This window comes from Aotus nancymaae, unplaced genomic scaffold, assembly GCF_030222135.1.
Source record: "Aotus nancymaae isolate 86718 unplaced genomic scaffold, 86718_ANA_hifiasm-v0.15.2.pri h1tg000089l, whole genome shotgun sequence".
In the NCBI taxonomy this organism is placed as follows: domain Eukaryota; kingdom Metazoa; phylum Chordata; class Mammalia; order Primates; family Aotidae; genus Aotus; species Aotus nancymaae.
Window position 1 is genome coordinate 18,747,037 of NW_026988504.1, and position 15,347 is coordinate 18,762,383.

The 15,347-nt window shown below is 40.7% G+C and overlaps 1 protein-coding gene across 7 annotated transcripts in view; it reads right to left on the bottom strand.

Annotated features, from left to right (window-relative positions):
• Window positions 1-15,347, bottom strand: part of MAP3K3 (mitogen-activated protein kinase kinase kinase 3) — a 75,799-nt gene that overhangs the window by 31,510 nt on the left and 28,942 nt on the right. For all 7 annotated transcript variants that reach the window (XM_021673752.2, XM_012443828.3, XM_012443827.2 and 4 more), the window contains 2 exons: window positions 11,928-12,027; window positions 6,293-6,406 (listed from right to left, as the gene is read on the bottom strand). In XM_021673752.2, coding sequence (XP_021529427.1) covers window positions 6,293-6,406; window positions 11,928-12,027 — 214 coding nt within the window. The remainder of the gene's footprint in view (window positions 1-6,292; window positions 6,407-11,927; window positions 12,028-15,347) is intronic.

Genomic DNA, 15,347 nt, shown 5'->3' on the forward strand with positions numbered 1-15,347 from the left:
TAGAGATGAGATCTTGCTATGTTACCCAGGTTGATTTATCACTTGTTATACAAATTATTTTCTTTTTGTTCTAAGATAGTGCTCAATATTCAAGGAGTTCATCCAAATTGAGATTAGGTGAATAAATCTGTGTCTTCATTATCCATGCTCTTAAACGCTTTGAAGAATCTGATTATATATATGCTTAGGCTGTATTTCCTGACTAAAGAGTTCTAAACTTTTACAATATTCATATATGAAAGTGACTCCAACTCCTTGAAAATTTTGTCTTCTGGATGTTTTCTAGTTCAGTTATCTTCGAAGCTATGGGGAATAGAATGATACATCTCTCAAGTTCTCCTCATGGACAATATCATAGTTTCTGCTAGGCTTCTAATAATTTCCAACTGTGGAGGAACCTGGGTGAGGTTTCCCAAGCACCCCAATAATTCTAAGATCCCTCTTCTGGGGCCAGGTGTGGTGGCTCATGACTATAACCCCAGCACTTTGGGAGGCTGAAGCGGTCAGATCATTTGAGGTCAGGAGTCTGAGACCAGCCCAGCCAACATGGCAAAACTCCATCTCTGCCAAAAATATAAAAATTAGCCGGGCATGGTGGCACGTACCCGCAATCCCAGCTACTTGGGAGGCTGAGGCAGGAGAATCGCTTGAACCCACGGGGCAGAGGTTGCAGTGAGCCAAGATTGTACCACTGCACTCCAGCCTGGGCGACAGGCTGAGTGAAACTGTGTCTCAGAAAAAATTTTTAAAAAAGAGACAGTTCTCAGGAGTTCTCAAGTAAAAATAATATTGAGGCCTCTTAGACATGGCCTTGGCCAAAGTGAGGTGGGAGAGGTATGACATGTACTTGTGAGGAATGAAGACAGAAGGAAAATTAGAAGCTGTCATATAAGGATCAAAAGAATCCAAAGAGAAGGAAGAGATAGCACACTTCAAAACAGGAACAAGAAGAGAAACAGTCAGGTGTGGAGGCTCACACCTGTAATCCCAGCACTTTGGGAGGCTGAGACAGAAGGATTGCTTGAGCCCAGGAGTTTGAGACCAGCTTGGGCAACATGGTGAGACCCTGTCTCTACAAACAATTAAAAAAAAAAAAAAAAACCCAGGCATGGTGGCACACTCCTGTAGTCCCAGTTACTTGTGAGGCTGAGATGGGAGGAAGATAACTTGAGTCTGGGAGGTTGAGGCTGTGGCGAGCTGTCACTGCACCACTGCACTTCAGCTTGGGTGACAGAGTAGATCCTGTGTCAAAAACAAAAAATGGGAAATAAAGGAATAGGTGGTAACAAAAGGTGGCTGAGGCAACTGCTTCAAATGCAGGAAATTCAAAGTGGAAAAACAAAGTGGCTGGCAGTATCAGCAGGAGGTGATGAAGACCAAGTGATACAGTATCCTGGAGCAGTGTACTCAAGATATGATCTTTGGGCTGCTGCCAGTCCACAAACTGGTATACTGCTTGTCCTGCTCTTCCATCAGATAGTATAGAAATGGAGAGTGACCTTTGAAAAACTTTAGAGAAATCTGGTAGAGTGATTTTGAATCTATTGAATCTAATAATAAAAACTGTAGCCTTGTAATTTATATATCTCTAGTTTATTTTTTCATTTCACTTTTCAGTTTTTGTATTTAAAAAAAGAACTGGTCCAGCCAGGCACAGTGGCTCATGCCTGTAATCCCACACTTTGGGAGGCAGAGGTAGGCGGATCACAAGGTCAAGAGTTCGAGACCAGCCTGGCCAATATGGTGAAACCCAATCTCTACTAAAAATACAAAAATTAGCCGGATATGGTGGTGGCCACCTGTAGTCCTAGCTACTCAGGAGGCTGAGGGAGAAGAATCACTTGAACCCAGGAGGCAGAGGTTGCAGTAAGCTGAGATTGTGCCACTGCACTCCAGCCTTGGCAACAAAGTGAGACTCCGTCTCAAAAAAAAAAAGCCTAAAGTCTAGATGACAAAGTTCTGGAGGAAAGATTTCATCACCAATATTACCACTGTTACTCTAAATGTAAATCTTTATAAATGCAAAAAACAGGAGGAGTTTCAGTGTCCCAACAGTACCAGAAATGGTTATTTAATTAAATTATGGCATATCCACTCAAGGGAAACATGCATCCTTACAAATTATAATTACAACATAGAAAAATGCTCATCACAGGCTGGGTTGTAGTGGCTCACACTTGTAATTCCAGCATTTTACAAGGCTAAGGTGGGTAGATCACTTGAGCTCAGGAATTCAAGACCAGCCTGGGCAATATAGTGAGACTTCATCTCTACAAAAAATAAAAAAAATCAGCCAGGCATGGTAGTATACGCCTGTTGTCCCCCCAGCCACTAGGGAGGCTGAAGTGGGAGGATGGCTTGAGCCCAGGAGGTGGAGGTTACAGTGAGCAGAGATCATGCCACAGCACTCCAGCCTGGGTGACAGAACCACAACTTGCATCCAAAAAAAAAAAAAAATCATGACAATATTAAGTGTAAAAATAAAATAAAATAAATATTAAATGAAAAAATAAATTAGAAAATTGCATGAGCTGGGTGATGTGGTGTAAGCCTGCAATCCCAGCTACTCAGCAGGCTGAGGCAGGAGGATTGCTTGAACCTAGTAGTTAACAGACAAGCCTGGCAACAGAGTGAGATATTGTCTCAAAAAAGAAAACTGCATGACTACCATGATAATATTTACATAAAGTATTTATACAAATGGCCAAAGACTTGAAAGTAATATGCAAAAATAAATCAATAAATGAATTATGGATATAGGATTGTATAATATAGCCCTTTAAAAAATAAATTTAACGACAACTTCAAATGACTTTATTGTAATTTTTAAAAATAATAAGTCCTTTGCCTGGGGGTGGTGGCTCACACCTGTAATCCCAGTACTTTGGGAGGCCAAGGCAGGCAGATCACCTGAGGCCAGGAGTTCAAGACCAGTACGACCAACATAGCGAAACCCTGTCTCTACTAAAAATACCAAATAAATAAATAAATAAATAAAAGTCCTTAAAAAGTTTATTTTTCCATTTCACTTTTCAGCTTTTGTATTTAAAAAAGAACTGGTCTGGCCAGGCACAGCAGCTCATGCTTGTAATCCCAGCACTCTGGGAAGCCGAGGTAGCATTTGTCTTCTGCAATGACATGAGTATCTGAGCTCAGATGGTCATCTTTATAAAGCTGTGGGTGTTGTGGCAGTACCAACAGCTATCTGTACCCCCTTAATGGATGGCAACACTGATGTAAAGAACCAGTTGTCTAAAACTTCTTATCAAGACAGTATAGGAACCACAATCACAGTCAGGAGTACCAGCTTCCAACTAAGCAATCATATCACTTAACCAAGCTCTAATTCCAGCTTCTTCTGTAAGGAAGGGGTTTGATGGGTATGATCTCTGCTTGACTCTTGCTAACGATTCAGGAAGCATTCACTATGTTTTGTTAAGTGAATGGGTAGGAAAAGGGTTTCAAAACAATAGCAAAGCTCCTGCTCTTAGGAAGCTTATAATCTTTTGGGGTAAAACTTACAAATATGCAACTAGAAGGCAATTACTTTTATTCTTATTTTTATTATTATTTTTTTCGAGATACAGTCTTTCTCTGTTGCCCAGGCTTGAGTGCAGTGGCGAGATCTCAGCTCACTGCAACCTCTGCCTCCTGGGTTCAAGCAATTCTCCTGCCTCAGCCTCCTGAGTAGCTGGGATTACAGGTGTGCACCACTATGCCCAGCTAATTTTTGTATTTTTAGTAGAGATGGGGTTTCACCATGTTGGCCAGGCTGGTCTCAAACTCCTGACCTCAAGTGATCTGCCCACCTCGGCTTCCCAAAGTGCCGGTATTACGGGCATGAGCCACTGTACCTGGCCACGGAAGGTAATTACTAAACAACCTATGAACTAGTGTACAAACTATATCCAGTAACTAAAGGAATAAGGAATAATCAAAAGGGCCTCAGTCAAAAATGCTGACCAAGTTGTGGCAGACAAATCAAACTGTGTCCTATAGAAAGGTGACAACCATGGACTGTCCAAGAGGAAGAAAGAACTTCAGGGCTGCATATTCCCCTTGCATAGGGAGAGTATGCTGAAGAATGTGGAATGAGAATGGGGGGTTGCAAGTAGGGACAGTCGGTGCCAACCCTGGGTATTAGGCTAAAAGTTTTTCAAAATTATATTTTAAAAGATTTTTTAAAATTGAGACAAGCTTTCACTATGTTGCCCAGGCTGGTCTCAAACCCCTGAGCTCACAGTGCTCCACCTGCCTTGGCCTCCCAAAGTGCTAGGATTACAGGTGTAAGCCACCCTGCCTGGCCAATATTAGGCTAAATTTAGATCTTACATGATGGGCAGTAAAGAAGGACTGTAAGGAGCTGGTAAGTAACTTAGGCAGAGAAATGAAATAATAAAGTATATATTTTACTTCAGAACACTTCCCAAAATATATCCAGAAAAAAAGAATTATCTGGGATAAAGAAGACTATTTCTGGTGCACAGGGACTCTTCTTTAATACAGTAGTCCTCCTTTATCTGTGGTTTTGCTTTCCATAGTTTCAGTTACCCATGGTCAACTATGGCCCAAACATATTAAATGGAAAATTCTGAAAATAAACAATTCACAAGTTTTAAATCTTGCACTGTTCTGAATAGTGTGATGAAATCTCACACAATCCTGCTCCTTCTTGCCTGGAAATCATCCGTTTGTCCAGCATATCCACACTGTCTATGCTACTAACCTGTTAGTCACTTATGAGCCACCTCAGCTGGATGAACTATCATGGTATCTCAGTGCTAGTGTTCAAGTAACCCTTATTTTACTTAACAATGGCTCTAAAGTGCAAGAGTAGTGATTCTGACAACTTAGATATGCCAAAGAGAAGCCGTAAAATGCTTCCTTTTGAGAAAAGGTGAAAATTCTTACATAAGGAAAGAAAAACAATTATATGCTAAGGTTGCTAAGATCTACAGTAGAAATGAATCTTCTGGCCATGTAAAGAAGTGTAAAGAAGAAAAAAGAGTGGCCAGGCCACAGTGGCTCATGCCTATAATCCCAGCACTTTTGGAGGCCAAGGCAAGCGGATCACCTGAGGTCAGGAGCTCGAGACAAGCCTGGACAACATAGTGAAACCCATTATCTACTAAAAATGCAAAAATTAGCTGGGCATGGTAGTGGGCACCTGTAATCCCAGCTACTCAGGAGAATGAGGCAGGAGAATCAACTGAACCCAGGAGGCGGAGGCTGCAGTAAGCTGAGATCGCACCATTACATTCCAGCCTGAGCAACAAGAGCAAAATTCTGTCTCAAAAAAAAAAAAAGAAAGAAAGAAAGAAAAGAAATGGTCAGGCCGGGCGCGGTGGCTCATGCCTGTAATCCCAGAACTTTGGGAGGCCGAGGCGGGCAGATCACGAGGTCAGGAGTTCGAGACCATCCTGGCTAACACGGTGAAAACCCATCTCTAGAAATAATTAAAAAAAAAAAAAAAAAAAAAAAAGAAAAGAAATGGTCAGCACGAGCACCATTCCATCTAAACTTTGTCCTAGTCACTACACCCATAGTTATGCTGCCTGCCAATATGGCAGCATAAAGAAAAGGAAAGGCTGTCAAGCATAAGGAAAGGAAATGGTGCTAAGAAACCTTCAGAAACATGCATCTGAAGAAAACTGGTAGAGGAATCAGTAATTGGAAGATAGATACAGATTGCAAACATTATTGTGAGGCCTCCAGGAATCCTTCAGGAGAGGAAACTGTATAAGGTATAATTCCCTACTTCTGACTCCCCACAGACTGCCTGCCATGGGGCAAAGCAGCAGCTGGTAAGTTATAAGAGGCCCCCAACCCATGGCTTTTTCCACTGAACAAAAGGAAAATTTTGTTTCCTGTAAATGTCCCAAGGGAAAGGCAAGGAGTCATGGGAGCTGGGTTTATAAAGCATGACAGTCTCGAATCCTTGACAGTCTTTCCTAATCAGCACTGCCAAACGAATCAAATTTCTCTTTTTGGGGTCAAAATCTAACTGAAAAATATAAATTAGAGCACAGTAATTTTCTTTATCATAAAGTATTTTCCTTCCTCCCTCACTATAAGTCAAATAACCTTTAGATGAAACGTTAACACTAACTGGCTTTTCAGTGAAATCAAATGCAGAATGTTCACTGACCACCGACAAATGGGCTGTGCTGTGCTTATGCTCTCAATTTGGCAGTGACTGAGGAACAAAAACGTCAGTCAAGGAGGCAAGACAAGTTCCTGAAGGAAAGCAAGCTTTGTCTTCAGCTGCCACAATATGACAGGGGCTACTTACATGGTTTCTGTCCTGGGACAGCAGCAATATCCTAAGGCTTTTCATGCTTGAGCTTCTATCCAAAATGTCAATTGCTTTATCAAGATCATCTTGGTTTTTCAGCAGGATGGAGAGCTGTGATACAAGACAGAGAAAAGGGAAATAATATAAAACAGAAGTCTATCTCAATGTTTCACTTTGCAGAAATAAACAAAAAATAAAAATAAGTTTGGAGGAAAATAATCTCATTGGATACTATGGGGTCTTAAAAGATCTAGTTGAAACTAAAGAGACTTTTTTTTCCTCTAAATATACAATTCAATAATTCGTAGTACCTTTACATAGTTGTGCAATCATCATCATAATCCAATTTTAAAACATTTCCAAAACTCCAGCAGGATATCTCGTGCCCATTTATGGACTCCTCCTTCCCACCTCCAGCCCCAGGCCACCACTACTCTACTTTGTGTCTCTATAGATTTGCCTTTTCTGGACATTTCATTCCATTTAGAATCATACAATTCATACATATTCATTTCAATTCATAAAGATTCAATCTTTTGCATCTAGCTTCTTTCACTTAATGTTTTTTAGTTCATCCATGCTGAACACACCTCAGTACCTGGTTGTGAGATACTTTCTGAGAAGAGCTTCCTCTCCAAAAATACCATGTACTTCAAAGCATCAAATTACAAACAGTTATAGCCCCCATATTCTTTTCCAAATTAAGCAGCAGAATCATGTCCCACTCTATCTCCAACTGCACTGACATTAACAGAACAAGCAGAAAAGGAACAGGACAGGTAGAGGGATGGTCAGAGGATGAAAATCGTTATATAAATAAAAACACAAATTTAGACTGCATAGGACGGTTTAATATCTTTCGGTTTAAAGGCAAAGTCAATGACTAGAACCTGTAAACTACCTCCTCCATTCTCATGGAGCTTTTCCCCCTTTGCTTAGCACTTCTCTCTCCTGTCACCATATGAAGGACGTGTTTGCTTTCCCTTCCGTCATGATTTTAAGTTTCCTGAGGCCTCCCCAGCCATGCTGAACTGTGAGTCAATTAAACCTCTTTCCTTTATAAATTACCCAGACTTGGGCAGTTTCCTACAGCAGCATGAGAACAGACTAATACACTCATATGTTCCAGTGAAGTATTAAATAGAAGGTCCCTGAGGGTACAAATAAGTTTCACTTACTGCAAAAAGTAGAGCATGTTATGAATACTTTGTATTAAGAGATTCATAAAATGCAAAAGTATGCCTCGCCTATGACCTAGCAAACGTCAGATCTTATTGTTATTTGGAGACGGAGTCTCACTCTGTTGCCCAGGCTGGAGTGCAGTGGCACAGTCTCAACTTGCTGCAACCTCCACCTCCTGGGTTCAAGTGATTCTCCTGCCTTAGCCTCCAGAGTAGCTAGGATTACGGGTACATGCCACCATGCCCCACTAATTTTTATTTTTTTATTTTTTTTTTTTTAGGAGAGACAGGGTTTCACCATATTGGCTGGTCTTGAACTCCTTACCTCAAGTAATCTGCCCGCTTTAGCCTACCAAAGTGCTGGGATTACAGGAAAGAGCTACCACGCCTGGCCAGATTTTACACATGTATGGTAAACACAAAATCAAGCAAAAGTCCAACTAATTTATTCGGTTCCCAATTTATAATACAAGATTTTTTCTGAGACAGCATCTCCCTCTGTCACCCAGGCTGGAGCGCAGTGGCTCGATCTCGGTTCACAGCAACCTCCATCTCCTGAGTTAAAGTGATTCTCCTGCCTCAGCCTCTCAAGTAGCTGGGATTACAGCATGAGCCAGCCACCATGCCCAACTAATTTTTATATTTTTTGTACAGACAGGGTTTCACCATGTTGCCCAGGTTGGTCTTGAACTCCTGAGCTCAAGCAATCTGCCCACCTCAGGCCTCCTGAAGTGTTGGGATTATAGGCATGAACCACCACGCCTGGCCAAAAACAGTATATATTTAAAATAAAATCTCAAAACTACTTATGGAATGGGAGCATGTTCTGCAAATCATATTACATTGCAAAATAATTTCTTCCTGGGTGACATTCAAAGTGGGAATAAAAAACAATTGTTGGGAAGGGAGTTAAATAAATTGGAGTAGGTGTTAACTTTCAAAAAACCAAGTAGCTGGGCATAGTGGCTCACACCTGTAATCCTAGGAGGCTGAGGCAGAGGATCACCTGAGGTCATGAGTTTAAGACCAGCCTGGGCAAAATAGTGAGAGACCCCCATCTCTACAAAAAAATTTTTTAAATTGTGGTGGCACATGCCTGTAGCCCCAGTTACTAGGGAGACTGAGGAGGGAGAATCACTTGAACACAGGATGTAGAGGCTATAGTGAGCCATGATTGCACACCGCACTCTGGCCTGGGCAACAAAGTGAAACCCTATCTCAAACCAAAAACAAAAGCAAAACCCACAGTGACATATTACTTTACACATACTAGGATGGCTACTAAGAAAAATAAGAAAATAACACATGTTGGTAAGAATGGTGGAGAAACTGTAGCCCTCATTGATATGGTTTGGCTTCATCCCCGCCCAAATCCCATCTTGAATTGTAGCTCCAGTAATCCCCACTAAAGTAAAGACTTTAGTGTCATGGCAGGGACCTGGTGGGAGATAACTGAATCACGGGTGTGGTTACCCCCATCCTGCTGTTCTCCTGATAGTGAGTTCTCATGAGATCTGATGGTTTTATAAGAGGCTCTTCCTCCTTTGCTTGGCACTCTCTGCTGTCACTATGTAAAGGACGTGTTTGCTTTCCTTCCATCATGATTGTAAGTTTCCTGAGGCCTCCCCAGCCATACTGAACTGTGAGTAAATTAAACCTCTTTCCTTTATAAATCACCCAATCCTGGGCAGTTTTTACAGCAGAGTGAGAACAGACTAATACACTCATACATTGCTAGTGGGACTGTAAAACTGTGCAACCATTATAGAAAAGCTGGGCAGTTCCTCAAAAAGTTAGAGTTATCTTATGACCCAGCAATTCTACTCCTAGTATATACCTTACAGAATCAAAAACATATGTTCATGTAAACACTTGTACACAAATGTTCATAGCAGCACTATTTAATCACCAAAAAGTGAAAACAACCCAAATGTCTATCAATAGATGAACAGATATACAAAATGTGGTATATCCATAAATGGAATATTTATTATTCAGTCATAAAATAGAATGAAGTACTGACAACATGCTATAATACAGATGACCCTTGAAAACATATGCTTAGTGAAAGAAGCCAGATAAAAAAGGCCACATACTATATGATTCCACTTACATGAAATGTTCAGAATAAGCAGATCCAAAGAGACAGAAAGATAAGTGCTTACCAAGAGCTCGGAAGAGGAGAGAAAGGGGAATAACTGCTAATGGGTTTTTCTTCGGAGTGATGAAAATGTTCTGTAGGCTGGGCGCAGTGGCTCATGCCTGTAATCCCAGCACTTTGGGAGGCTGAGGCAGGCATATCGCTTGAGCTCAGGAATTTGAGACCAGCCTGGGCAACATGGCAAAACCCTGTCTCCATAAAAGATACAAAAAAATTAGCTGGGTATGGTGGTGTGTGCCTATAGTCCCAGCTACTTGGGGGGCTGAGGCGGGAAGATCGCTTGAGTGCAGGAGGTCAAGGCTGCAGTCAGTTGTGTTTGCGACACTGCACTTCCAGCCTGGGCGACAGAGCAAGACTCTGTCTCAGAAAAAGAAAGAAAATGTTCTGGAATTAGATAGCGGCATTGGTTACACAACTCTATCAGCATACTAAAAACCACTGAATGGTATACTTTAAGAGGATAAATTTTGTATCTCAATAAAGCTATAATTACAAAGACATAAATAAAATAAAATTTCAGTAGAGTTTTCATTTGGGATTCTCAGATCCTCACAGTGCAGGGTTTAAAGGGCAAAGAAAAGAAAGGAATTGAGGAATTTTAAATTAATCAAATATAAGTTAGTCAATTCCTGATCATTAACATTAGCAGAGTATGTTAAGACATGTATGAACTAAAATAATAACAATGATTTATATTTGGCTTTAGAATATAGAAATATCAGGAATTCTTAATGGAAATACTAACTAAAAAAGACTACTAAATCATCCAGAAAAGTCTTTACTAACTAAAGAACTTTTTTTTTTTTTTTGAGACAGAGTCTCACTCTGTAGCCCAGGCTCGAGCAGTGGTACAATCTCGACTCACTGCAACCTCTGATTCCCAGATCCTGGTTCAAGCAATTCTCCTGCCTCAGCCTCCCAAGTAGCTGGGATTACAGGTGCGCACCACCATGCCCAGCTAATTGTTTTTGTATTTTTAGAAGAGATGGAGTTTCACCATGTTGGCCAGGCTAGTCTTAAACTCCTGACCTTGTGATCCGCCTGCCTTGGCCTCCCAAAGTGATGGGAGTACAGGCATGAGCCACTATGCCCGGCCAAGAACATCTTATTTAATGGTGATTAGCTAACTGACTTTAGCCTCACTTTCATACACAATTACTAAACCTTGGACTGCACTATGTGAAATTTTTTTAAGTTCTGTGGATTTGACATTTATATTTTTGGGATTCTAATACCTTATATCTAAAATGTGTTAGTTTATATAGTTTGAAATATTTGCATCTGTATTATTAACTAGAGAGTTAGTGACTTGTTTTCCAAATTTTCTGTATTTCTAAAATTTATCCAAAAAAACAAAAGATCAGAGGGTTTTATTTTTGTAAGCTATTTGACAGTAGCTGTATATTTTGTAGGAAGGGGACCAGAGAGTGTTTCAGCAAAAATATCTCAGCACCTGCAGATTTCACTCCTAAACTATAAAGAAAAATTTTAACTCCTCATCAAATAAAATAAAACTACACAGTGATGATCTGACTCTCAAAGGGTCATGACGTTTCCCAGCTTTTTTGTCTTGCACCCTTAACTCAGTTTCCTTGAGGTACACCTTCTTTACTCAGCATAAATACACTGCCTTTCAGACTAGTGCAAAGCACCAGCCTAAGCTGACTGCAGCCTTTAATATTCTTCTTAGAGCTGGGAAAGCAGCCCAGAAACTAATATTCAAAAGAATTCCTTACTGGGTGATATTCAAAGTAGAAATAAATAAGGACTGTTGGGGTGGAGTGAGGAGGAGGAGGAGTTAAAGAATTTATTGGAACAGGTGCTAACTTTTGAAACAAATAAGCTCCAATTAGAAGTTAAACTCTGAGAAAAGAATCCAGCATTTATAACTGTAAGAGATGATCTACTCACTGGTTTGTCACACCTGCCTAACCTCTGCTTCTTGTTAAGGCTGTGCTGGTGGCAAAAAAAAAAAAAAAAAAAAAAAAGATACTCTCACAAAATGAAAAGGAGGCAATATAAGCCGTAGACCTGGTGTCATACCTGATTCCACCACGGAATATTAGAGCTATCTGCACTGAATAAGTAGGGGGAATGGAGATGGCTGAGTAATCTCCCATGTAGTGAAAAACAGAAATCCTGGAGTTGTTGGAATTAAGAAAAGGGGGTCTAGAAAATGAAAACCTGCAGATGACTTTAGAGGAACAAACTTTAAAAGGCTCTGTTAAACAGAGAGAAAAAAGTAGGCATCTGTCCCTCTTGTCCCTGCCCCACCCATCTACTTTCTCACCTCATTGTTCATGTAATGTAGATCAAGAGGTTGTCCAAATACTGTTGTCACCTTGTGTTCCACATCTTCATATTTCACAGGCCGGCTGAATGCTATAATTCTGAAAAGAAACAGAAAGGCTGGTTAACTGTATTCTTAAAATGTAGGGTTTAGAAACAATGGTCTGAGTATATTCTTCCTTTCTTCTCAACATAGGATTCTGTTTTCTTTCACTTGGTTTGCCTCGTCCCTATTGTTACCTTTTCACCCTCTGAGCATCTGTCAGGTTTGACAACGGTACTTATAACTATTGCTCACTCCCAACCATTAATCTACCACTTCAGCTTAGACTCTTCTGCCAATGACAGAAGAGGCCACTAGAAACTATGTTCCAGGCTGGGCGCAGTGGCTCACGCCTGTAATCCCAGCACTTTGGGAGGCCAAGGCGGGTGGATCACGAGGTCAAGAGATCGAGACCATCCTGGTCAACATGGTGAAACCCCGTCTCTACTAAAAATACAAAAATTAGCTGGGCATGGTGGCACGTGACTGTAATCCCAGCTACTTGGGAGGCTGAGGCAGGAGAACTGCTTGAACCCAGGAGGCGGAGGCTGCGGTGAGCCGAGATCATGCCATTGCACTCCAGCCTGAGTAACAAGAGCAAAACTGTCTCAAAAAAAAAAAAAAATTAAAAAAAAAAAAGAAACTATGTTCCAACAATGAGAACATACATACACATGGAGAGGGAACAATACACCCTGGGGGTGTTGGGGCTTGAGGAGGAAGAGCATCAGGAAGAATACCTAATGCATGCTGGGCTTAATACGTAGGTGGTGGATTGATCAGTGCAGTAAACCACCATGGCACACGTTTACCTATGTAACAAACCTGCACACCCTAAACATGTACCTCAAAACTTAAAAGTGAAAGAAAAAATTATTTAGGAAATAAGCTAGAAAACATAAGAGACTGGAAACACAGAAATAAGCTAGAAAGCATAAGCTAGAAACATAGCAGTGCTGAAAACATGGCCTCGACTCCTAAGGGACTCAACTCCAGGACTTCAAAGGTCTTTTCCATTGTTCATCTTTGAGATGCCATAAGAATCTCAATACTGATTTTTCTCAGAGTTAAGATTTTCTACTACAGAATCATAGGAATTCCCCCTTGAGTTGGTGATATGCCTGATCAGTTTTCTTCAGCAGTGACATATCCGGGCATGTAAGTAGTACTGACACTGAAGCTTTTTCATTAGGTCAGTTCAAAGAACAATTTCTATAAATACAAGGTAGAATAAGGACTCATCCAAAGAGGTGTAAAATATGATTTGTTATTAAATACTTCAGCAAAATTTAAAAGTGGGAATTGATAAAACAAGATTGTGAAGATGTTAGTAATGTTGAAGCTCGGTGACAGGTTCATGGGAGTTCAGTGTAATGCTCTACTTTTGTGTGTGCTTGAAATTTCCATAATAAAAAGTTGTGAGTTTTTTATTTTTATTTTTTATCCCTCCCCAACTCCCTTCCCCCCACTGTCCCCCCACTAGTCCCCCACCAACAGACCTCAGTGTGTAATGCTCCCTTTCCCTGTGTCCATGTGTTCTCATTGCTCTACACTCACCTATGAGCGAGAACATGCAGTGTTTGATTTTCTGTTCCTTTGTCAGTTAGCTGAGAATGATGGTTTCCAGGTTCATCCATGTCCCTACTAAGGACACTAACTCATTGTTTTTTATGGCTGCATAGTATTCCATGGTGTATATGTGCCACATTTTCCCTGTCCAGTCTATCATCAATGGGCATTTGGGTTGGTTCCAAGTCTTTGCTATTGTAAACACTGCTGCAATGACCATACATGTGCATGTGTCCTTATAATAGAACGATTTATAATCCTTTGGATATATACCCAGTAATGGGATTGCTGGGTCAAATGGAATTTCTATGTCTAGGTCCTTAAGGAATCACCACACTGTCTTCCACAATGGTTGAACTAATTTACACTGCCACCAACAGTGTAAAAGTGTTCCTATTTCTCCACATCCTCTCCAGCATCTGTTGTCTCCAGATTTAATTTTTATTAAAAAAATTTTAATAAATTTATTTTTTAAATAAATTTATATTTATAAAATATAAATTTTTATTTTTATTTTTTTGAGACAGAGTCTCACTCTGTCACCTAGGTTGGAGTACAGTGGCATGATAATGGCACACTGCAGCTTCAACCTCTGAGGCTCAGGCGATCCTCCTGCCTCAGCCTCCCAAGTAGCTGGGACTACTGGCATGCACCTGGCTAACTTTTTTATTTTTTGTAGAGATGGGGCCTCAGTAAGTTGCCCAGGCCGATCTCAAACTTCTGAACTCAAGCAATCCTCTCACATCAGCCTTCCAAAGTACTAGTATTACAGGTATAAGCCACCATGCCTGGCCAATAAAAAGTTTTAATGAATTTATTAGGTTGAACTACTGATGGCCAACCACTTTTGATATACAAAAGTGGGAGTTTTATATGGGTTCAACCCAATACTCTAGAACTTAGATGATTAACAATAATCAGAGACAAATGAAACAGAAAAGAATATCAGAAAGAAACTCATACACATACACACTCTTAAATTTATATAGGAAAATATAGGATTAAATAAAAGAGAAAAAAGAAAATACAGGATTAAAAAAAAAAAATTTAGGGGCCAGGCATGATGGCTCACACCTATAATCCCAGCACTTTGGGAGGCCAAGGTAGGTGGATCGCTTGACACTAGGAGCTCAAGATCAGCCTGGGCAACAGAGTGAGACCTCTTGTCTACTAAAGATTTTTAAAAAAATTAGCCAGGTGTGGCAGTACATGCCTATAGTCCCAGCTACCTGGGAGGCCAAGGTGGGAGGATCACTTGAGCCCAGGAGGTCAAGGCTATAGTGAGCTGTGATCGAGCCACTGAACTTCAGCCTAGGTGACAGAATGAGACCCTGTCTCAAAAAATATATATACATATATATATTTTTTTCTTTTTTTTGAGGCTCCTAGCCTCAAACGATCCTCCTACCTTGGCCTCCCTAAGCGTTGGGATTACAGGTGTGAGCCATCATGCCTGGCCCCAAAGATTTTTTAAAATCCTGTATTTGTATGAGTTTCTTTACGAAAAAAAAAACTTACACACATATACACACACACACACACACACACACACACATACATGGAGTAGAGAAGGTCTTCCTAAGCATAACATAAAATACAGAAGACAATACAAGCTAGGCATGATAGCTCATGCCTATAATCCCAGCACTTTGGGAGGTGGAGGCGGGTGACCTGAGGTCAGGAGTTCAAGACCAGCCTGGCCAATATTGCAAAACCCCATCTCTACTAAAAAATACAAAAATTAGCCAGGCATGGTGGCGTGTGCCTGTAGTCCCAGCTACTCGGGAAGCTGAGGCAGGAGAATTGCTT